The 23,839-nt window shown below is 42.0% G+C and overlaps 1 protein-coding gene across 3 annotated transcripts in view; it reads left to right on the plus strand.

The window, feature by feature from the left end:
- Positions 1-23,839, plus strand: part of ctif (CBP80/20-dependent translation initiation factor) — an 87,205-nt gene that overhangs the window by 55,149 nt on the left and 8,217 nt on the right. For 2 of the 3 annotated variants that reach the window (XM_070552366.1, XM_070552365.1), the window contains 4 exons: positions 6,346-6,426; positions 9,258-9,819; positions 10,270-10,569; positions 13,644-13,799. In XM_070552366.1, the coding sequence (XP_070408467.1) occupies positions 6,346-6,426; positions 9,258-9,819; positions 10,270-10,569; positions 13,644-13,799 (1,099 nt within the window). The remainder of the gene's footprint in view (positions 1-6,345; positions 6,427-9,257; positions 9,820-10,269; positions 10,570-13,643; positions 13,800-23,839) is intronic. The other variant, XM_070552367.1, reaches the window with a different exon arrangement.

A 23,839-nucleotide genomic window follows, 5' to 3' on the forward strand; every position in this document is an offset into this window, starting at 1 on the left:
AGAATGGGGCGGACTCTGGCGATGTTCTTTAGATGATAAAAACCAATTTTTGTGATATTTTTAATGTGTGGAATAAAAGTCAGCTCAGAGTCAAAAATCACACCCAGGTTCTTCACTTGTTCAGATGGATTAAAAGACAGAGATTGTAATTTCGGTAAAAGCTTCTCTCTCTGGGCCTCAGGACCAATGACTAAAACTTCAGTTTTGTCCTGGTTGAGCTGGAGAAAGTTCTCTGCCATCCAGGATTCGATGTCTAAAATGCAGTTAAAAAGTGCATCCATTGACCGAGAGTCATCCGGAGACACGGAGATGTACAACTGTGTATCATCAGCATAACTGTGAAAGTTAACCCCGTGTCTCCTGATGACTCCGCCAAGAGGAAGCATATAAAGATTAAAAAGCACTGGGCCTAAAATTGAACCCTGGGGCACACCACATGTAATCCCATGGACTCTAGAGGAACAGGTATCCAAACTCACCATGAAAGTCCTGTCTGTGAGGTAGGATGTGAACCATCTATGTACAGCACCAGAGAGGCCGATCTGTTGTAAACGAGTTAAAAGAATAGTGTGGTCTACTGTATCGAAGGCAGCACTTAGATCCAGTAGAACCAACACTGTCAACTTCTGTTTATCATAATTTACTCTAAAATCATTTAAAATCTTCAGAAGGGCTGTCTCGGTGCTGTGGTTCACCCTAAAACCAGACTGAAATTTCTCTAGGACATTATTAGTATTTATAAAATCATTTAGTTGATTTAAAACCAACTTTTCTAAAATTTTGCTTAAAAATGGTAAGTTGGATACCGGTCAATAATTGTTTAATTCATTAAAATCTAAATTGCTCTTCTTCAACAGGGGCCTCACCACCGCCCTTTTAAAGGCAGCAGGAAAGACCCCCGTCTGAAGTGAGCAATTCATCGTGGTTAAAATCTCATCACTAAAAGATCCATAAAATTGTTTAAAGAACGAAGTTGGAATTGGGTCCAGAACACATGTGGTGGGTCTCGCTGAGGAGAAAACTTTGTTAAGAGTCTCAGCTTCTACCAGGACAAAGCTGTCCAGTGTTTCCTCTGGTATAGACACACATTCAGATTTATCTAAAACCTTATTACTTATGGAGGATAAAATATTCCGTCTGATGGTGTCTACCTTCCCTTTGAAGTGGGCTGCAAACTCCTCACAGAGTGCATTTGAGGGTGTTTTCTGAAGTGAATTGGAGGTACGGTTTAAAATGTTGTTTATGGTGGAAAAAAGTATTCTGGGATTGTGTTTATTGTCTAGAATGAGTTTGGAAAGGTATGAATGTCTTGAATTTCTCACTGCGTTATTATATGATTTGAGAAGCTCTGTATATATTTGATGATTTATAGTTGTTTTGTTCTTTCTCCATCTCCGCTCTGCAACCCTGCAATTTCTCTTTAGTTTCTTTAGATTTTCATTTCTCCACGGTGAAGCACGTTTTGAATAAAAACTTTTTATTTTAAGTGGAGCGACCAGGTCGAGAGCGGATTTCAGTCTATTGTTAAAATCATTGACAGTAAAATCACAAGAGGCAGTTACCGGAGTGGGAGGGATCTTTCTAAAAACTTCAAGAAAACCTGCAGCCACTTCAGGGGTGAGATGACGCTTCCTTACAGTTCTCACAGAGGGTTCCAGCTGGATAAAACTGGTGATGCTAAAAAATACACAGTAGTGATCAGATACAGCCAAATCAATAACAGAGGACACACTGGTGGACAGGCCATACGTGATGACCAAGTCCAGGGTGTGTCCTCTGTTGTGAGTTGGCTGTGTGACATGTTGACTAAAATCCATATAACTCAGAATATTTAAAACTCCTTTGAAAAAGGATCAGAAGGATTATCTATATGTAAATTAAAATCACCGGCTAAAATGATCCTTTCAAAGGAGTTGTGAAGGATTGATAAAAACTTTGAAAATTCTTGAATAAAAATGGCACTCTGCTTAGGAGGCCGATAAACTGCGACACATAAAATCTGAGGAGAGCTAAAAACTGCCACTGTATATTCAAAAGTGGTAAAATGATCAAATAAAACTGGTTTGGCAGAAAGTATTGATGAACTAATAAAAGCAGTACCGCCTCCCCTTTTGCTACTCCTCGTTGAAAAATTAAAATTAAAATCTGACGGAGAGGCCTCTGTGAGAACAACAGGTGCATCTGAACTCAGCCATGTTTCTGTTAAAAGCAGACAGTGAAGATTACAATCTAAAATCAGGTCATTTATTAAAAACGTTCCTCCCTCATCGCATCTTTGCACAAATAAAACAAAGATCTATTCAACTTCAAGTTACATTTTTATATACAGGTGAGATATTGTGCAAATATATGAGTAAAAGCTAAAGGGGCCCAAACCAAGTGCTGAGTACATATGCATGATTGTTTCCAGAGGTCTGACATTTCTCCATTTAAAAATTCTTGTTTTATTGATTTCATGTAATATTTTAATAGTATGAGATTTTGAATTTGAGTTTTCATAATTCCCGCAACGCCATGCCGCCACAGCACTTTCATAAGACACGCTGTAGAAGCAGTATTACACGGATTTGCCGGCATCGTGTGTCTTCTAAAAAGGGCTTGAGAAACCCTAATGTTTTGCACTCAGTCAAAAATTTCTCTTTGTTTATTAATAATAATAATGCATTGAACTTATATAGCGCTTTTCTAGACACCCAAAGACGCTTTCCACACACTCTCACATTCACACACTGCTAGTGATGGTAAGCTACTTGTAGCCACAGCCGCCCTGGGGAAGTCTGACAGAGGCGAGGCTGCCATTTGGCACCGTCGGCCCCTCTGACCACCACTAACACAGGCAAGTTGGGTGAGGTGTCTTGCCCAAGGACACAACAGCAGGATACCCGTGGCGGAAGCTGGAATCGAACCCATGACCCTCCGATCATGAGGCAACCCACTCTACCACCTGAGCTACTGCTGCCCCACATATTAGTGTATCTTTCAAGATTGGCTGGCTCCATGTTTTTGTCTGAGTTGCCGCAGTGATCCAGGACTGTTAAGTGGCAAACTGGAACTTGATGGAGATAAGTGATTCGCTTTGGCAATCCTGAAGGGAAAAACCAAAAGACCAAATCAATTATTTTGTTTCTAAGGCTGCGTATCATGCATCTGTCTTTTCCACCATGTTGAATGATGAGTATGCCCACATTACAACACTGCCTTCGCTGTCCGGTTTAAAATACCACAAATCTCCAGACATTTTCGCTCTCCTGAGGCGACATGTTAGCTCTGCATTAGCCTACTAGCTAACAGCTACAAGTTATGGTGTCTGAATCCCGCCTGCTGTAAATTGTAAGATGATACGGTGTTGTTTTTGTTCAAGAAAGAAAGAATATTGATGTCGAGGAAATATTTGAAATTTAAACTAAGACATTGTTATTCTGTTTGAAAAATCTCTACCTCAAGGATAATTTAAAAAGTCATGTTTGTTGTTTTAAGGTCAAATCTGATATTTTTCACCCATTTCTGATCATTTGAAAATCACATGATCTGGCCCAATTTCCAATCACGTGATTGGATCAGATCATCCCTATTTTTGGCTAAAAATATAAATTTGCTTAAAGGACAGATCTGTTGGAAGGTTTGATGTCTCCAGATGTAGAAAATAACATTTTGCTAAGAACAGAGGTAGCTCGTATGGCGGCTCCTTTATTGCTGCTAAGTTAAAACTTTTGAACAGCTGTTTATCATTGTCACGGTTGCTGGGAAACAGGACTTACACCAAGGTAAATGCAGGAATAAATCTGAAGGCTAGTCCATCCAGTGCCACAGCTGTTTACTTCCGGTCTTCCCCATCAGCAAAGGACCTGATATCTGCTACCCACATCAGCTAACGTGGACTAGGTAGGTCGGATCCTGCAGTTTTGTGGTCCATGAGTGCAGGGTTATCTGTACGATCTGTATGTGACACAAACATGGCTGTGATGTTAAGCATTCTGCTTAGTCACTTGCATTTTGTCAGACTCTGAACCTTGAAAAGGCTGCAGGCAGCAGGCGGGACACTGAAGTAACCAGCTACTCCATCCCGAAGTCTCTGACGTTGCATATTAGGCCCGGCTCGGTACACCTGGAACCACTTTGAAATAATTACTATGAAGAGGCGGTAACCACAGACCCAATACCAATGGAAATGGTTTGAAATCCTACCGAGACCAGTTCAGCCCAGCTGAGTTGGTACTAATGGAAATGCACCAGTAGTTTTGTGTTGAATCAAACTTGTTGAATAGCATTGCATCATGTCGTGTAAGGTCACTGGTAAAAGGTGCTTCTCTCTGGTGGAGGACAAACAGCCATGTACTCTAGAAGCAAGTGTCACGTTGGTTTTAGCTGCTCACGTATCGTGTTTATTGAAGTGGACTGTTGGCAGTGTATCGACATATTTATCAGCCACGCACCCTAGCACTTGTAAATGTGAGGAATGCTGTGCAATCAGAGTGGCCAGGCTTTTCATAACTGCATGAAAGTCTTATGTGCATCAAATGCATGAACTGGAATAGTCAATCCAACATGCAACTTCAACTTATTGTTCATACTCAAAACACAAGCCATTGTATTGTGTGTTTTATCATCAGATGATTAAACCCCACTAGATGAAAAAGAAAAAGGATCTTACTGATCAGTTGGTGTTTGAAACATGAGAGTTGTGTATTGAACAAAGCAGAAGAAAGGACCAGAAGGAGACTGTGAGACTGAGGGAAGGAAAAGTGTAGGCTGGCCGCCGCAGAATGGAAAAGGGAAGGGGAGGCTGTGCATGTGTTTCTACTTTAGTAGGCACGTCAAGCAGGGCTGAAATTAGTTGTGATTTACTGGAATGTGCTGGTTACTGCTTTCAGAACAGAAGAAGGGCAAAGAAGGAGCGTGTCAGCTCTTCCTTCACACTTTTCCAAATATTGAAGCGCTTCTTGGAGTTTGGCCTTATTTTGTCTTTTATGTTACTTGGTGTTGTCATCACAGCTGAAGAATTTAAGCATCATTCATAAATTTGTGCCTGCATGTTTGTGATCAAGGGACAGTAACAGGGATATGTGCACGATACTTGGCATAGATGTAAAAATGCTTTCATGCACAGAAATTTGCACATGCATTCTTTGTCTTTATGAGGCTTCACAGGCGCCTGGCTGTTTCTGTCATAAATCACATGGGGACTGAATGGATGTGCTCAGGTCTTATTTCCACTCCTTCACTTTATAACTAGCCAAAAACACTGTGGACCACCTCTTTTTTTTATAAATATAGACAACCACACACACACACACACTACCGTTTGGTTGGACTTGTGTATGTGGTTGCTTAGAAACACAAGTTTATGTGAGTTTTTCTTGATTTTTTTTGTTGTGTAATTCCAAATTTCATTCTTGTACATGTATAAAGTCTATTAAATGATCATTTCATCAGAGTAGCCCACCTTTAGCCATCATGGAGACAAAGACGAGAAACCCAGCATGCCCCCTGCCTCTGACGAGCAGCATGAGCCCAGGTTAAAAACGATTTTTCAGATTGTAAATGATCTGCACCTGTATAATGCACGGACTCCAGAGCACTTTACACTACAAGCAGTCACACACTGATAGTGATGAGCTACACTGTACCCACAGCTGCCCTGGAGCACACAGGCCTCTGTGTTTTCTAGACAACAGGTCCGACTCTGTCTGCACCTAGACTGAAGTGCCTGCTTTTCCACAAACAACTTCTGACAACAACTCCTTGAAGATATTTAGGAGGAATCGATTAGAGTTCTACATGCCTGGATGCACACACAAATTAGTGCGGCTCCGAGTTTTGATTTTTGACTCCAAAGATTTAATAATGCAGATGCTCAGTCAGGCGGCTGAAACCCGTCTCCCCACAGTGCATTAAGTCAGTGTGTTGTGGCCTGTGTAAAGCTTTAGCCAGGGTATTGACTGTCTGGCCTGCAGGCTTCTCTTCCCCTCAGGTCGATCGATTCTTTTGTCTGGGTCAACCAATAGTTCCACGAACCCTCCACTCGCACACAGATAATTTCATGATTAATCATTCTTATCCTCCCCTCCCATGATCAAGTCTGTCCATTAACTTCAGCTTTTTTTTGACATTGTAGTGTTCTTTAGACTTCCTGTTTTTTGTGATATGAACCTGTAGTTATTTTTTTCTTTTTTTGTGCTTTGCTTTTTTCTCTCTTTGATCTTTTATTTTCTCTTTTATGTCATTTATAAAAATTCCCATTTTTTTCCCCACTAAATGGCCCCTCCACTCCTTTCTCCACTATTTCATCTGCCCTCAATCTCTCCATCCTTCCACCCACCTGCATGTTGGCATTCCTGCTTGTAGAGCATTTGATCACAACACGCGAGACCAGTTAACCATACTTCTGCCTTCTGGCCCGGGGGAGAAACGGCAAGTCTCAGCCAGGTTAGTGACAACAAGCACGATCCTGACGAATCAAGTCAGCCTGGCTACATTTCACGTTTGATCAAAAATGGCACACATTGCATTTGATTTATTCTTCTCAACAACATTTCTAATGGTTATCCGTTATTTATTTGTTCCTATTAAATCTTCAGAAAGTTCAAAATGAGAAGATTGTGTTTTTTTTTCTAACTGCATTACTTGGTTCTTTTTCCATTACAGAAAAAGTGCTGTTTGACCTTGTTTTTGCTGACGTTTCCTCAGAGCTCGCCGCTGTTGTTGGCGTCACTTTCTAAAAGTTCCAAAGACCAGATTCACAGAACAAAAATATAAACGCAACACTTTTCTTTTTGCTCCCATTTTTCATGAGCTGAACTCAAACATCTTAAACTTTTTCTACATGCACAAAACACCCATGACTCTCAAATATTGTTCTGAAATCTGTCTACATGTGTGTTAGTGAGCACTTTTCCTTTACCAAGATAATCCATCCCACCTCACAGGTGTGGCATACCAAGGAGCTGACTCGTTGCACCCCGACTTTGGAATGATCTTCCTTTATCCTTATGTAGGATTGACAGTCTGGACACTTACATAGCTGCTTTTACATAAATCTTTAGTTTTCTTATTTTTTACTCAAATTTGTAAACATCTTTCATTTGTTTTGGCATTTAATAATGTTTTTACTTTATTTTTCTGATGTTAATCTATTTCTGTTTTAAGATCATTAAGAATTCATGACTTAATATTTTATTTTGTTTTGATCTATGGCATTTCATACACACATATACCATGCAAACTATGCAAGAAAACATACATCGGAGAAACCGGACACCAACTCAACACATGATCAATAGAAACGAGTTTCGGCTACAGTGTTAGCTGAAACGTCCGCAAAAAACAATGTAAAGCAACTTTTGCTGTGTTGGAAAAAGAAGCAAGTAATGCAGTTGGGAAAAGAAACACAGAATGAACGTACAAAAGATGTTTAATAATAATAATAATAATAATAATAATGCATTGAACTTATATAGCGCTTTTCTAGACACCCAAAGACGCTTTCACACACTCTCACATTCACACACTGCTAGTGATGGTAAGCTGCTTGTAGCCACAGACGCCCTGGGGAGGTCTGACAGAGGCGAGGCTGCCATTTGGCGCCGTCGGCCCCTCTGACCACCACTAACACCTGCAAGTTGGGTGAAGTGTCTTGCCCAAGGACACAACAGCAGGATACCCATGGCGGGAGCTGGAATCGAACCCATGACCCTCTGATCATGAGGCAACTCGCTCTACCACCTGAGCTACTGCTGCCCCAATTAAGAAGATTGTGTGTTGAAAATTAGATTTATTAAGGTTTTGCAACCTGTCGTGCAACATAAATCACTGATATCAGCTTGAGTCATGTCATGTCTGATCTGATTGGATGGTTAAAAACGTCTGAATCAGATCTGATTCTAAAGTTACAAAAAAGTTCATTAGTGGCTAAAAGAGCACTTGTTTAGAACAAGATCTAATGCTATTGCACCCCCCCCCCCACACACACACACACACACACACACACAGATACACACACACACACATACAGGTTATCTCTTATATCTTAAGAGTTATCTTATAGCCCTTTGAACCACCTCAGTTTCAAGCAAAACAGATCTGCTCTGACCAGATTGACAAGCTAACAGCTAGTCACAGAAATGCTCAAGCTAAAGTAGAGTGTAATAAATGAACTACGTCTTCAAGAATGAACATTTTATGTGTGATTAAACATGTCAAATGTCAGTTCACATTAATGACTTTTAATGTTTGTCTGAACGTAAAAAAAATCTGCTAACTTTAGGAGCTTCAGAGGAGTTTGTACTGTTTTGTGTACTGTTTTATATGATTACTATTAAAGTACAGTTATTTGTTTATTCAAACACATTATAGTACAAACAGCCTTTTTCTATGTTATTATTTAATCTCTGCTGATGTGGGGGATTAAATTTACATTGGTTAAAGCTTCATGATGTGTTATGTGTGAGATGGGTTCATCTGTGTTGGTGCTCGGAGATGAAAGCATGAAACTATTCCTTTTTAACCCACGATGTTTTACATTTTCTTTCAAAACCTTAACTTAACCCCCACGTTTTATGTTCCCTACAGTTACCTAAAATGTTTTATTTTCTTCAGTTTTTTAGCAGGTAGTTTAGTAAAAGGCAGCTGCCTGGAGGAGTGTTGAATGAAGGAATCAATATTTTGGGTATAAAGCTTAGCTTTTCAAATTTGCTTCATTTGGCTTTTATATGCTGTACAGAGGAATGAGCTACAGCTTTGACACCCTTTTCAGGATTTAATATTTATTATAGGAAGTCTTCTGCACCCTTGCACCTGTTGTTGTTAGGCACCTACACACCCGAGTGGTTGTATTATTTTAGAGAATAAAAGCCTACATTTTATTTAGTTGAAATCAGGAATATGGGAGGTGCTGACTCATGTGCTGAGTCAGTTTTATATTAAATAAAGGTGAGATGGCTGCTGCTAGCTGGGTTCATGTAAGTTCATGAGCTCAGGCAGATGATAGGTTGCTTCCTCAGTGTGAAGGTGGCTAATCCGTTGAACCATATGTCAGCAGCAGGCTGGGCTTACAGACGACACACAGACAGCCAAATGTGTGCAGAGTAAGCTTTTAGTTTCTAGTTCAGTCGGTTATAAATGTGTTGAAGATGAGAGATTCCAAGGTTCGTTTTAGGTAATGGGTTCTTGCTGCAATATTAGTTGGACAACATTAGAAAGGTTGCAGGTTGAGGACAGCGTACAGCTGAAGATGCTAACTAACCTTGCTTTGATTTCAGGAGACAGCAGCGACCTCAAGGAGGAGGAGGTGGCAAGAACCACCCTCAGCAGGTTCAACAGTCACCACAGCAACAGCAGCAGAGGGATCAAACCCTGCAGCTGTCTCCAAACCAACAGGAGTCCGACTTAACAGAACGGGGAGATAGCAAAAACCACAATGCGGGTCGACCACCACGTCAGAACCAAGGAGGACCCCCGCACCATGGATACAGCCAGAACCGGCGCTGGCACCACAGTCAGAAAGGCCAGGGGCACGGACACACACCCCCTACAGGTGATAAAGAAGGACCTCTAAGAACAGCCAAAGACGAGGAGACTGAGGGTGTGAGAGTGGGCGATGAGCACATCAGACCACCTCAAGAACCCGGCAGTAAGTGTCCAAATGAATCACCCAAAACTGACCCAACGCCCAGGACTGATGTCCCCACAGATCTGACAATTAATAAGAAAAGTCCCAAGCCACCACCAAGTGGAGAAGCAGGCGAAGGCCAGGTGGAGGAGCCAAAAATCAGCCTTCTGCAGTCGTCAAAGGAGAGGCTGAGGAGGAGGCTAAAAGACAAGGTACCGAAAAGCTGCTTAGCGCCCGTTAGTCAGTATTAGAGCAGTGGCTCGATCTGTACACACACACGCCAACATTTGGCTTCATAATTGCCTTTATTACATTAAAAACACAAGCAGGCAGCAACTTCACACACAGAGGCTCATACACACTTGTGTCTGAGCGCCCGGCATGATTAATTTGTCTGCGTGTTTGTTCAGCGTTCACACGGGAGGGGAGCACGTGTTCTCACTGAGGAGGTGAAGACAGAAGAAGCATTAGATTAACAGTTTCTGATGTTCTCCGCTGTGTGTTGAACTGATGAGTTACTGCCCTGAGCTTCCTTCCTCAAGAGGAAGGCAGCTGAGAATTAGAAAATATCCTGAGAGGAAATAGTGGATCTAACCCAGCTGGTCCAGGAGAGTGAAGTAAGTTAACCAGCGTTTATTAACTCGACCTTTCTTCTCCTTCAGGAGGAGACTCTTGTGGAAAAGTCACAGATGGGACCACCGAACATGGACCGGCTGGTGGATCTTCTCAACAGCATGAGGAGCAACAGCAGCGGGGTGGAGCAGCAGCTGGCCTCGTTCATGGAGGAGGCGCAGTGCTCGGCGCGGTCCGAGGAGGCGCTGACTCAGGTGGTCGGCACCATCTACTCCAAGGCCGTTTCGGACAGGAGCTTCGCCTCGACGGCAGCAAAGCTCTGTGACAAGATGGCGATGTTCATGGTGGAGGGAACCAAGTTCAGATCGCTGCTACTCAACATGCTGCAGGTGACAAACGGGTTGCTTGTTAAAATAAAGTTTTTCTCTCTGTGGATGAAACAAAAAACTGCAGCAGGTTGAAGAGTTTTAAACTGTATAATGGCTTAATAATTAATAACCCAGTATTTTTAGTCAAACCTGATCATTTATTGAGGTTTTATTTCATGGTTTGTGTTACGTTTGCAAAGCCCCAACCTAACTTCAGTGGCTTGATTCAGGCTGAGGGCCTCCAGGTGGAGGCCGACCGACTGTGAAACATAAGTCTTTTGATGAAATTGCTAATCTGAACTCCCCGGGGGCAGGAAGACCTGCTTCCCCCTCCGTCTTCCATCCCTTCACTTCACTGCATGTTCCAGCATTGCACCCTCGATGAAAACATCCTCCGAGTCGTTACATACTTCACTACCTCCTTTCCGCTCGCCCTCCTCGTCCCTCATGAGCTCTCTATTCCCATGTTTCCACGTCTTATCACCTCCTCTCACCCATTACAACACGGACCAGTGCCTTGCAGCTTCTCCTGCTACAGTTTCTGTGTCCTGCTCCTTCTTTCCAGTCTTCATGTCCGTGCTGAGGGCTGGACAAGAGCGGATGAACAAACCAGAAGCCTGGAAAATAAGATATGTCACCAGATAATAAATAAAATTTGGATTTTAATTGAACTATTTTCCTTCCTAAGTCTGTCACATATTTTCTTCTTCAATAAAAAAAAATCTTTGTTTTAATAAATTAGAGATTTTTTTTCTCCTAAACCCAACAGCTTCCATCTTTTACTCCCTCCCGGATCACAGCTGTGCGGTCGCTTCTCCTCTTTTATTTCTCACTTTAATCTCTACTTCCCAGCCAGCATGAACCCCCTACTTGTTTTTGACATTTTAGCTTTTTTCACTATAAAACATTCTTTAAATGTCACAATCACCTCATGAAGGCTTTTATTAAGTATGTCGCCATTAGACTCCAGATCTCAATATGGGGGCAATTATTTTAACTGCTGTGCCGTTTTAAAGAGGCTAATGAGGGTTTGTTTGCTACCCAGCGCCACCGTTTTACTCGTTAACGGCTGTTTGTAGCATAACTGAAGAGAGCTTAAGATCGTTTTAAGCAAGTGTTCCTCTCACGCTTTACTCATCATTTTTGTTACCTGTGTAGTGGGATGAGTCTTCTTTTTGTCTCTTAAATAAGAATCAGTAATATTTATTTTTGTATTAAAATAAACCACATTGAAGAGAAAAATACAAGAAGCAGTTGCACCAGCTGTTAATAAAGTTTCTGTCTAGCCTGCTGAAAAGTACCTTTATGAGAGCATTAACGCCGACGCTTCACAACAACACCGTTCGCTGGTGTCACTCTGACACTAAGCAAACTCTCCTTCGGGAAAACAAAAGAAATTTAGTTTTAAGTTTTGGCTCGCGTTTTACGGCAGAGGCGTCCAAACCTTTCAAGGTTAGAGCAAAATTAACAATGGGGCTGTTTTTTTTTTCTCATTAAAAAGATGAAGCAAAAAAAAATGTTTATGGTGATAATTTTTTGGGGTACTGCTCAAAAATAAATACATCAATAAAAATGTTAAAATCCTCTGTGCAGTGGGAAGAAGGCATAGAATCATTCCCAGGGCCTCATTTTGAACCAACCAGCTTTAAGGCTGGAGTTAAATTTTTGCACCACCTGTCAAAACTCACATTCGAGAGATTACAAAGATGTTTAATGAGTGAACTAGGAAAGATGGACTCCTGCTGGTTACGTGTTTTGACCATGATATTGATATTCCTGTTAAAGAAAGAGAAACCCACAGCTGTCACTGAAATAACTTCTACTAAAACTAATGTGATTTCATCCCACAGACCAGGAACATGCATTTTATGTTCATTGCTGACTGACTTTATATTTGAAAGAGTATTGACTTTTTTATTGAGAATTTACATACAAACACTTGCTGTATTTCTTTTGTGTGGTGTAGTTCAAACTCTGACTGCTATGTGGCAGCAGCTTTTACCACCTTCATTCTGACGGAACAACGAGATCTTGCAATAGGGAACCTATAGTCACTTCCTCATCATGGGTCACTTCCTCATCATGGGTCACTTCCTCATCATGGGTCCCTGGGAGAACGAAAAAATGAATGCAAGTCAACGGGGCTAAAAACTCTGTTTTCTAATCGCTTTGCCTTAAGCCCTGGGTCGCACGTGTTGTACTGGAACTTAAATGAAAAGTAATGATGGGTGTTTCGACCACTCCAGTTCCGTACTTTGAGATTTATCAGCTTGTAAAAGTTCGTAATTAACATGACTACAAACTAGAAATTGGCACGTCGCATATGTGACGTCACCACATAATCATCTCTCCCCCAAAGTAGCTGCTACTTACCAAATGGCCAGATTTGTGGTGGTTCTTTCCTCCTGTGGGAAGTTTGCTGAACTTACAGCCCTTTTCCCTCAGTTTTCTCCGTGTCTGGTTCGATGACGTCACTTTCGTGAAGCGCATTTGTAGTCTTGGACTTATTTTCACACAAAACCTAACGTACCGTGTGCCCCCCCCACCCCCCACCCCACCCCCGGTTAGAAAATAAGCACGTTCTTGGTATCAAAATGTGTCTTGAAATTTCACGGACATCATATGTGAAATCCATGGCACAAAACAAGCTGAATTAGAAAATAGCATTTTTAGCCCCATTGACGTGCATTTTTCGTTCTTCCAGAGACCCATGGTCCGGAAGGGACTTAGGCTCCCTATAAAACTGGATCTGACATGGAAGCGTCTCACTTGAGTTTTCTTAAAAATTGCGAATGTCGTCTGGCCTTTAGTATCACGATATATCATCTCGCCTATATGGTGATACATATCACACCACCAGGTTGTTGCCAATACACACCCCTATTGTTGACTATTGTTGTTAAATGTGTGAGTGCGTACCCTTTGACGGACTGGTGATCTGTCTAGGGTGCCCCCCCTTGCTGTTATGCAAGAAGACATTACTCATTTTTGAGTAATTTCAGAGACCATTGTGGGTTTGTAGCTGGTCACACAGGACATGTTCTGTGTTTTTCCCCAAATGAAGAACCTTTTCCTTTCTCTCTTCACCTGATCAGAGGGATTTTTCCCGCCGCGAGGACCTGCAGCAGGCAGATGTGGAGCAGTGGTTGGGTTACATCACCTTCCTGTGTGAGGTGTTTGGCACCATGAGGAGCAGCTCCGGTGAGCCCTTCAGGGTTCTGGTGTGTCCCATCTACACGTGTTTACGAGAGGTTAGTATCCCAGTGGCGATGCTGGTTGTTTTTTTTTTTTTCTGGTTGGAGTTGTGATATTTATCTGCATAAACCACATAAAGTCAGCAGAACGAGACGTATAACAGTATCACCTACTGGATGGGTGCCACTGGATTATCTCAAATGCCGTAGAATTGGGTGAGTTAATAAGTTATCGCTCCTAAAGAAAAGTGCAATCGATGATTCAAAACCAAAAGAGTTTATTTAGAGTTCTTCACGGTAAGAAAGTTGAAACTTATCTTTGTACTCATGGTACTTGTCTGAGCAGGCTCTTATGCTGATTGGGCGATGATGTAGTTGAGGGACAAATGTCTCCGAATGGTCACAGTTGTGTGCTGAGGGACTAGATAGGATAAAAAGTAGTTTATCTTTCTTCTTGAGCAGGACATCACCCCAGTGAACAAACCGCCCATGCTGCATCCTTATCCTTACAGCCAATCAATCAGCCTTACTTGTTCCAGTCATCCACAAACAGTCAGCAGTTTGTTTATCTTGTCTTTGCAATCTGGTTTCCTGTTTTTCACCACAAAAAGTCTAGACTGCAGACACCACAACTGGGTTTGGTTTGTAGTGCAAACAGCCAGGACACTCTCAGTTCCAGGAAAAAACGTGACCCCAGCTTCAGTTCTCATCAACCGGTTGTCCGCTCCCTGTCACCATGGAAACCATATAAGATAGCCGCAGCAGACACACCACAATACAGAAGTGGTTAATGACAGATGGAGTACTGAAAGGGGAAGTAAGTGAGTGGGAAGGAGGAAACGCGGGAGACAGTGGTCAGGTTGACAGTTTACCTGCGTCACGTCAGGTAGAAGGCAAAGGGAGATAAGGCAGCAGTATCTGGGTAGGAATGCTGTTTTTAATGCGTCTTTTGACTAAAATGAGGAATATTGTGTTAGGTTTACCCACCCACACTCACACCTCTCCACCAGCCTGGAACTGAATGCATACCTGCTGTCTCTTTTACAAACACAGCCACTGTCTGAGGGGAAGCCCAGGGCATCATCTCGGCATTGTGGTGCTGTAACCCACCAGAAACATTTTCTTGCATCGTTGCAGCATCTTCCTCAGAAATCCTAACATACCTGTACAAATTCAAACGGTTCATCGGTAAACTGTTTTTCTGTGAGCCTCCACACATTCTGTTGACAGTCAGTTTGTGAGAACCATCACCTTTATGCTCATTTCTCTACTGTGGCTGTCAGGATCCAGCGGTTACAATCAGACGTCTTCCTGCGTACGTCTCTGACAGAGGCGGTGAACAAATCCGCTCTGAGAACTTTGAGTCAGAGATCTTTGAACTTGAAGCAGGTGTTGCCCCTTTTCTAGGAAAGCAGCAAAAAATATCTAATTGCATCACTTTCTGTCTCTAAATTAAAAATTAAGCTTAGAATAATTGATATTTACAAAAAACAGTCGCCTCAAGTCATATTAGTGTGTGTGTGTGTGTGTGTGTGTGTGTGTGTGTGTGTGTGTGTGTGTGTGTGTGTGTGTGTGTGTGTGTGTGTGTGTGTGTGTGTGTGTGTGTGTGTGTGTGTGTGTGTGTGTATCAAGCACATCCCTAATGCGTGCCAAGTTGTTTTGGTCAGAAAATAAAAATATCAATGCATTTTAAAAATGGGAGAAAAACAAAGGTTAGGGTGTTTGAGAATAAATGGCAGATGGGTTTGCTAAGGGAGAAAATGAATGAGCTGTAATCTTAGTTATTAATTTTGTTGACACCAAATTTTCTGATTGTCTCACATAACCCATCATGGTGTGTTGGTAACACTTACCCGCACAAGATCACCTGTTTTCTTCAGTCTTTCCTCAATATGTGGAATAAAAACTACATAAGTTTAAGTTCATTCAAACATGTGTGCTTTCACAAACAGGAAACTGTATTCCGTGTAAATTATACAAAGCTCAAACAGGAAGTAGGATGAAGCAGCATCTTATTAGATCCCACCCCTTTCTGTTCAGATTAAAAGTGCAGTTATCCCAGCTCAGACAGCATGAGTCCATGTTGGTGCAAATAGATGTTTGCTTATCTGTAAATGACCCATAAATACCCATATATACACATCTGTATCTGTACATAGAATCATACTTACACATACAAGCATACAAACACACATTCATACTTCCAAACGTACATTCACTTATACTCATGTATATACACACACACACACATCTGCACACATACATTCCCATACATACACAGATACATAGATTCTCACATACATGCCTATGCACACTCATACATAAAAATGATGACGCCTGACCCATCCATCCCTATTAACACATGTAGAAACGTTCACCAATAACTTTAAGCTTACACATAATTTACACAATTGTCAATTAACACAAAATTTTTAGTTGAACATTTCCAGAAGATCTCGTTATTGGATTTTGCAGATTTTTGAACATTTCTGTAGCAAAAGTTGTCTTTCTTATTGAGGTAGCTGCAGTTTCAGCGTTTTTTTTACAAAAGCATGTAGCAACAGGTTACAACATATTGTTCAGCAATTTGATTTATATTTTTTTATGTTCTTTTTAGTCATATTTATTTTTATTGTGCTTGTGAAGCACCTTGTAATTTCTATCTCGTAAGGTGCTGTGTAAAATTACCTTTCTTTTTATCTTCTTAAAGAGACAGTATGTAGTTTTTAACCGTTAATCTCTAGAAATATCCATCAAAATGTTGAAAATTAATGAAATGATGCCCAGTTGTTAAAAAAAGTATTAGTGGCTTTGTAACATTTAACCATAAATATTGGGTCTAAAATACATGGGAGCGGGTCTAAGTCTGTGGGTGACGCCAGATTAGACACCATGTTTGCTTCTACGGAAGCCTGTGAGGACAAAATGCATTTACTGATTTGTAACAAATGGCTACAAAACTGGCCATTCATAAACTTTGTTGTTTTACACCATTACCTACCAAGTGACTCACTTACAGGCATTATGCAAATACATTTAAGATGAAGTGGAACATCACAATGTGCTTCCCAAGCACAATTTTTTTTTAATAATGAAAACTTTGCAGCGTTGGCGTGTTACTGCAGCAGAGCCATGCACAGGTGCCGTCTTGTTAGCAGCCAGAAGCAGAAATGGGGGCCCTCCACTTCTTAAACAAATGCGTATCACCCACCATCAGTTTTAAATCATCGACATTTTCTGAAAATACGGAGTTGTCGAATTCTGCTAGCACTCAAGTTTGTTTTGTTAATGACTCTCAGGTACAGCAACATCAGATTCCAACACAATCATTTTCTAATTGACTGGATTTTCAACATTTCTGCATTTGCTAAAATCAAGTTTGTTGTGTTGATCATCTTGAATAGATTTCACTCCAAAAGTTAAATAAACTATCAGTGATTACTTTCCAAGAGTTTCCTTTAAATCTGTCCTGTCCTTCATGAGGTGTTTTGTTATTATTTACCTGTCTTTTACCTCTTAGCAAATAAACATGTGCAAAATGCACACAACTAAACACAAAATCCACCTGGACAGAACTGGTTACAGCAGCCTGGTGTTGGGATTACGGAGCATATTTAATCTAACGTGTCGCGGGTTGTTGGTTTGCAGCGGCACACTGCAGAACGCATCAGCAACGTCAGCTGTTATCGATATGGGGGTGTGGTATTTCACTGTAAAATCTCCACTTTTAGCTTGGTTTGTTCAGCAGTCAGAAACAGTTTAACAGAAAAAATGTGACGATAAATAATGGAACTACCAGTGGAGCTAATCCTCAAGCTGCTGTTGCTATGCAACAACTGGAAAGATGGTTAAAGTTTAATTTCAGCCTAATCTTTCTCTGGTTGGTACAATATGTCGGCAAGTCTCAACTTAGGCTGATCTGTTTGAGTAAATAGGTTTTTAAGGGTCTGTGATTCTTTATAGTTCAAACTTCTTGAGGTTTTCAGAAATTCGGTTCCTGGTAGTTAAAAAAAGGAAAAAAAATGTCCAGTAATTTTCACTAATATGAGTGGTGTGTCATCCATTCACAGAATAATTTTCCATCATAAGAAGGTTGTGTGCAGCAGTGGATGTAGATTATGATGTAACAACAGAGAGGAAAATGCTTGTTTCACCAAAAACAAGAGAGTAGGAAAGTTTGTGAAGACACAGATTCAAACCGTTTTAAAAGCACTGAACTGAACCTCGTCCTCAGCTCCCTGGAGAACTCATTATGAGGTAATCCAGCTCGTCAGATAGTTTTCCTTCTCTGGAAATGCCGGGACTTGAGCTCTCACTTCAAACAGCCTCTCTGTCGCCACGCCTGTCTCAGCGCACTGAGGAGCTGACGTGTGTGGGACCGCCGAGCCTGAATGAGAGGTGAAATACCAAGAAGCTTACAGCGTGGAAGGAAGAGGCCAGCTCATCCTGGATGTACAACACCCAATCAGAGAGTGGTGCCGGTCTCTTTTGTCAGGGCACTTCTTTTTCTTTAAGCATCTGTTTATTCTTTTAGCATCAAAACGATGTAGACTTCAGTTAAATTACTGAATACTGCAAACATCTACCAAAGTAAAAGCATAATTACTTCACATACTTATATAAAGAATTATTAGGAACACCTGTTCAACTTCTCCTTAATGCAATCAACCAGTCACATGGCAGTTGCTTCAATGCATTTATGTTTATGTTTATTTATTTAGCAGACACTTTTATCCAAAGCGACTTACAACGGGGTCATTTAGGGGTGTGGTCCTGGTCAAGACAATCTCCTGAACTCCAAACTGAATGTCATAATGGGAAAGAAAGGTGATTTAAGCTATTCTGAGCATGGCGTGGTTGTTGGTGCCAGACAGGCTGGTCTGAGTATTTCACAATCTGCTCAGTTACTGGGATTTTCACTAACAACCCCTTCTAGGGTTTACAAAGAATGGTGTGAAAAGGGAAAAACATCCAGTATGCAGCAGTCCTGTGGGGGAAAATGCCTTGTTGATGCTAGAGGTCAGAGGAGAATGGGCCGACTGATTCAAGCTGATAGAAGAGCAACTTTGACTGAAATAACCACTTGTTACAACCGAAGAATGCAGCAAAGCATTTGTGAAGCCACAACACGCACAACCTTGAGGCGGATGGGCTACAACAGCAGAAGACCTCACCAGGTACCACTCATCTCCGCTACAAATAGGAAGAAGAGGCTACAATTTGCACGAGCTCACCAAAATTGGACAGTTGAAGACTGGAAAAATGTTGCCTGGTCTGAAGATTTCTGTTGAGACATTCAAATGGTAGAGTCAGAATTTGGTGTAAACAGAATGAGAACATGGATCCATCATGCCTTGTTACCACTGTGCAGGCTGCTGGTGGTGTAATGGTGTGGGGGATGTTTTCTTGATACACTTTAGGCCTCTCAGTGCCAATTGGGCATCGTTTAAATACCACAGGCTACCTGAGCATTGTCCATCCCTTCATGACCACCTCATACATTTCTAAAGAATGCTCTCAACACCTTGTTGAATCAATGCCACATAAAATTAAAGCAGTTCTGAAGGCGAAAGGGGGTCAAACACTGTATTAGTATGGTGTTCCTAATAATCCTTTAGGTGAGTGTGTGTGTATATATATATATATATATATATATATATATATATATATATATATATATATATATATATATATACAAACAATTTTCTTCCACTTATCCGGGGTCAGGTCGCAGGGGCAGCAGCCTAAGCAGAGAGGCCAAGATTTCCCTCTTCCCAGCCACCTGAGCCAGCTCCTCCAGGGGAATCCCAAGGTGTTCCCTGGCCAGGTGAGAGACATAGTCCCTCCAACGTGTCCTGAGTCTTCCTTTATGTCTCCTCCCGGTTGGACGTGCCTGGAAAACCTCACCAGGGAGGCGTCCAGGATACATCCTAACTAGATGCCCCAGCCACCTCAACTGGATCCTCTCAATGTGGAGGAGCAGCGGATCTACTCTGATCCCCTCCTGAATGACAGAGCTTCTCACCCTATCCCTTAAGCTGGGCAGACACTACGCGACTTTTCCACTCATAGCATTCAGCTCAAACTGTACGACTTCCTGGCAGAGCAAATCTCACAAGTCTTGTGCTCACGCTGTACGTCTGGTAGCCACACGTCAGACCTACAAATATGCTAAAAATAGCAGTTTTTACACAATACGTCTGACTTTTTTTGTGTTGTTATTGATGTCTGTTGTCCTTCGGGAGTTCTGTAGGATTACACACAGGGATTTACATGGTTGGAGGTGGAAGAAAGTGAATCTGTGTTTATCTGTTTAATTTCACTTAAACATGCTTTCTTGACAAATCTTTGTCACTGTGTGCAGAAATAGTGTATAAATATTAACAACCGACGTGTGTTAGTAGGGAAACAGCTGGTGAGCCGTGTTGACGCATGTTTGTGCATGCGCCGTGAGCGGTTCTGGTACTTTTTGCGTCGCAGCTGCTTGCAGCATCACTTGACAGTGGGATGCCAACATGAAGGATGACAAAAACATCAAAATTCACCAGAATTTTGTGCAAGCTCACGATTGATGATTGGTAGCTGGTCACGTGGTGTTAATCGCCTCTCGTAACCCCCTGTATACTACACAACGCTCAGCGCAAAGAGTGCAAAAACAATTCGTACAGTGAATGCCCGGCGTAAAGCAGCTTTCCAGAGTTTTCCCCTTTCAGAAATGATGTATGATTTTTCAGAAATCCGTAAAAGTGATTATCTCATCATGTACTGTGATAAAATGTAAGCAATACGTCTTTTTTTATGCTAAGCACGCCCCCATCCCGCAGAGCTCCATTCAATAGGGAACTGAGCGCCGACCAGAGTTAACCAATAGCGTTAGACTACCGCTGATTTGCTTCAAATTTAAGGAATACCTCGGCTGTTGCGGAGTTGATGAACTTTTCACAAACAAGTAAGTCTCTAAAATATAAATATATGAAAACACAACATGACATGAGAATATTACTCGTAAAACAATGTATTTTAGCTCCGTTTGTCGGCTAAGAAGCACATTTGTAAACAGAAACGTGAAGTCGCCATCTTAAACAAACAAGAGGAATAGACTTTTTGCGTGAGATGCTTGTCAGCCACTAGATGGTGTCATCAGATAAGAGAAATACTCCAGAAAGAAGCTTTAAGGGAGAGCCCAGCCACCCTGCGGAGAAAACTCATTTTGACCACTTGTATCTGCGATCTCATTCTTTTGGTCACTACCTAAAGCTCGTGACCATAGGTGAGCTCTCTCTTCATCAGGACAGGCCGCACAACGCCTGCATCACTGTGGAACGTGAACAACAGCCATGGCTGATTATAACTCAAAGTAGTTTCACAGGTAGTGAGGTAAATTATGTTGTCATAGTAACCAAGGGTTGTCCAAAACACTCCTTTAAGTGGCAATGGATAACACAATAAATTTTTATTTCATTTCTCAACATGAGATGATCTTTATTTTAAAATGCTGGGTCTTCAAATAATCTCTGCATTAATCTGACATTAGATGCTGACATTTACATTTCAAACTTCCATTCATACCATTCCCTCTGCTTGTCTTTGGTTGCTGTGTGTGTGTGTGTGTGTGTGTGTGTGTGTGTGTGTGTGTGTGTGTGTGTGTGTGTGTGTGTGTGTGTGTGTGTGTTCGTTCCACGGACATGAGGCAGGCGTTGACGTGTCATGTTTGCTGATTCGTCAGCCCAAAAGGACGCTCTGTTGTATTTCAGAATTTCAAATGTTAATACAGAATAAGTTCACAGCTGGGATTATGTCGTCTTTCTCTCCTCCCGTGAGGTGATTAATGTTCACAAACACTCGTGTTTCCCATTTGGTCTGAATCCAAACACGCATATGTAGTGTATTTATACATGACATCCTCTGGCCTTGTGTTTGCTCTGCTCTGCTCATTCATGTCGCCCAGGCGCACTGTTAGGGTGGGGGACGGGGGGGATATGTCCCCCCAGATTCAGATCGACCCCGATCCGTCCCCTGCACTAAGGCCAGAAAGAAAACAAAATCAGAGGTTAAGTGCTTGAAAGCTCCTTTTTCCAATTACATTGAATGCAGCGTGACGTAAACAAACACTGACTCCAGAGGCGCCAAAGTGGTTGCTGCTAGGATGTAGGATGAAGCAAAAAAGGCAAGCAACGATTACTGCGTATTTAAAAAAGACCAACAGTGTAAGTAGACGGGACCGATCTGTCTGTTTATGCATGTTGGTTATAGATTCAGTACATTGTTGTCAGTGTTGGGACTTGTTATAAGCGCCAAAGCCTCATTGCTGACTTTAACAAGTCTCATCTACAAATACAAAATGATCCCTCAAGAAGTTACTGCTTTACATCAGAAGATAGTGGAGATGCGTATCCTTCAGGCTGAGCAAAGTTTTGGAGTTTTTAGAGTTTGAAAAATGCCTCCCGCCGAGAGGCTCCCAGTTGGGAAGAGGAGGAGATACAAGCAACATGAAGAACGTAATGTAGTCAGAAAACGACTACAAGAAGACAGCACCTTGAAGGACAGGACCAACTTCACACCCGATCAGATTTGCACACTGTTAGACCTCTGCCTCACCACTACATATTTCAAATACAACGAAGCTTTCTACAGACAAAAACATGGCTGCGCCATGGGCTTCCCCGTGTCACCTATTGTAGCCAACCTTTACATGGAGGAAGTGGAAAGAAAGGCTCTTGGCTCTTTTAAAGGGAGAGCACCCAGCCACTGGTACAGATATGTGGATGACACCTGGGTCAAAATCAAAACACAAGAAGTGGAATCCTTCACTACGCACATCAACGCTGTGGACAAAAACATCAAGTTCACCAGGGAAAGCATAAAGGACAACTGCTTGCCTTTCCTGGACTGCGCTGTGCACCTTGAAGAAAATGGCAACCTCAAAATTGAAGTGTACTGGAAGCCCACACACACTGATCAGTACCTCCTCTTCGACTCACATCACCCTCTGGAACACAAACTTGGAGTAATCAAGACCCTACACCACCGGGCAGAACATGTTCCCTCTAAGCCGGAATGGAAAAAGAAGGAACACACACATGTAAAGGAATCACTTAAAACATGTGGCTATCCTAATTGGGCGTTTATAAGGTCAGCAAAGATGCACAGAAAAGAAGACCAGACACCAGCGAGGGAGGACGAGAAAGACAGACGCAACAACCTTGTCATCCCCTATGTAGCTGGTGTATCAAAGAAACTCAGGAGGGTTTTCTCCAAACACAACATACCAGTGTACTTCAGGCCCAGCAACACACTCAGACAGAAACTGGTTCACCCGAAAGACAAAACTCCTAAACACAAACTGAACAATGTGGTGTATGCTGTACAGTGCAGCGAGGAATGCCCAGACCTCTACATCGGAGAAACCAAACAGCCACTTCACAAGCGCATGGCACAACATAGAAGAGCCACCTCCACGGGACAGGACTCAGCAGTTAATTTGCATCTAAAGGACAAAGGTCACTCTTTCGAGGATGCCAACGTTCACATTTTGGACAGAGAGGACAGATGGTTTGAAAGAGGAGTAAAGAAAGCCATTTATGTCCACTGTGAGCAACCATCTTTGAACAGAGGCGGTGGTTTACGACACTAACTGTCTGCCATCTATAATCCAGTTTTGAGATCCCTTCCCAGATGCATCAACGCCCACGCATATCCTGGGCCATCTGACCTCAGGAATTCACATGATAGGGTGGGGCCAGGCTTCACAATGAGCTCACCCGAAACTCTGGCTGAATAGGACCCACACCCACCCTCAATGTGTTTATGTAGAAGATCATCAGGGGGTCTTTTGTTCCCTCTTCGGGGGGAAACTCCCACTGGGTTTAAATCTGGGACTCTCCACCATTTGACCTTAGAACTGAAGAAGCCGGCGGTTGTGTCATCCGTCTCACTTTTGATTTGCCAGTGACAGGCCACGAGGGTAACTTTAACCATGGCAGTTGCGGAGACGAAGAGGAGGCGAAAATTTGATATCAAGTTCAAAGAGAACGTGCTGATTATGCTGCAGAACACTGAGGAGCAATAGGGGTTGTATGAACTAGTCGACTTCACTA

The sequence above is a fragment of the Nothobranchius furzeri genome, chromosome 6, assembly GCF_043380555.1.
Source record: "Nothobranchius furzeri strain GRZ-AD chromosome 6, NfurGRZ-RIMD1, whole genome shotgun sequence".
NCBI lineage: Eukaryota > Metazoa > Chordata > Actinopteri > Cyprinodontiformes > Nothobranchiidae > Nothobranchius > Nothobranchius furzeri.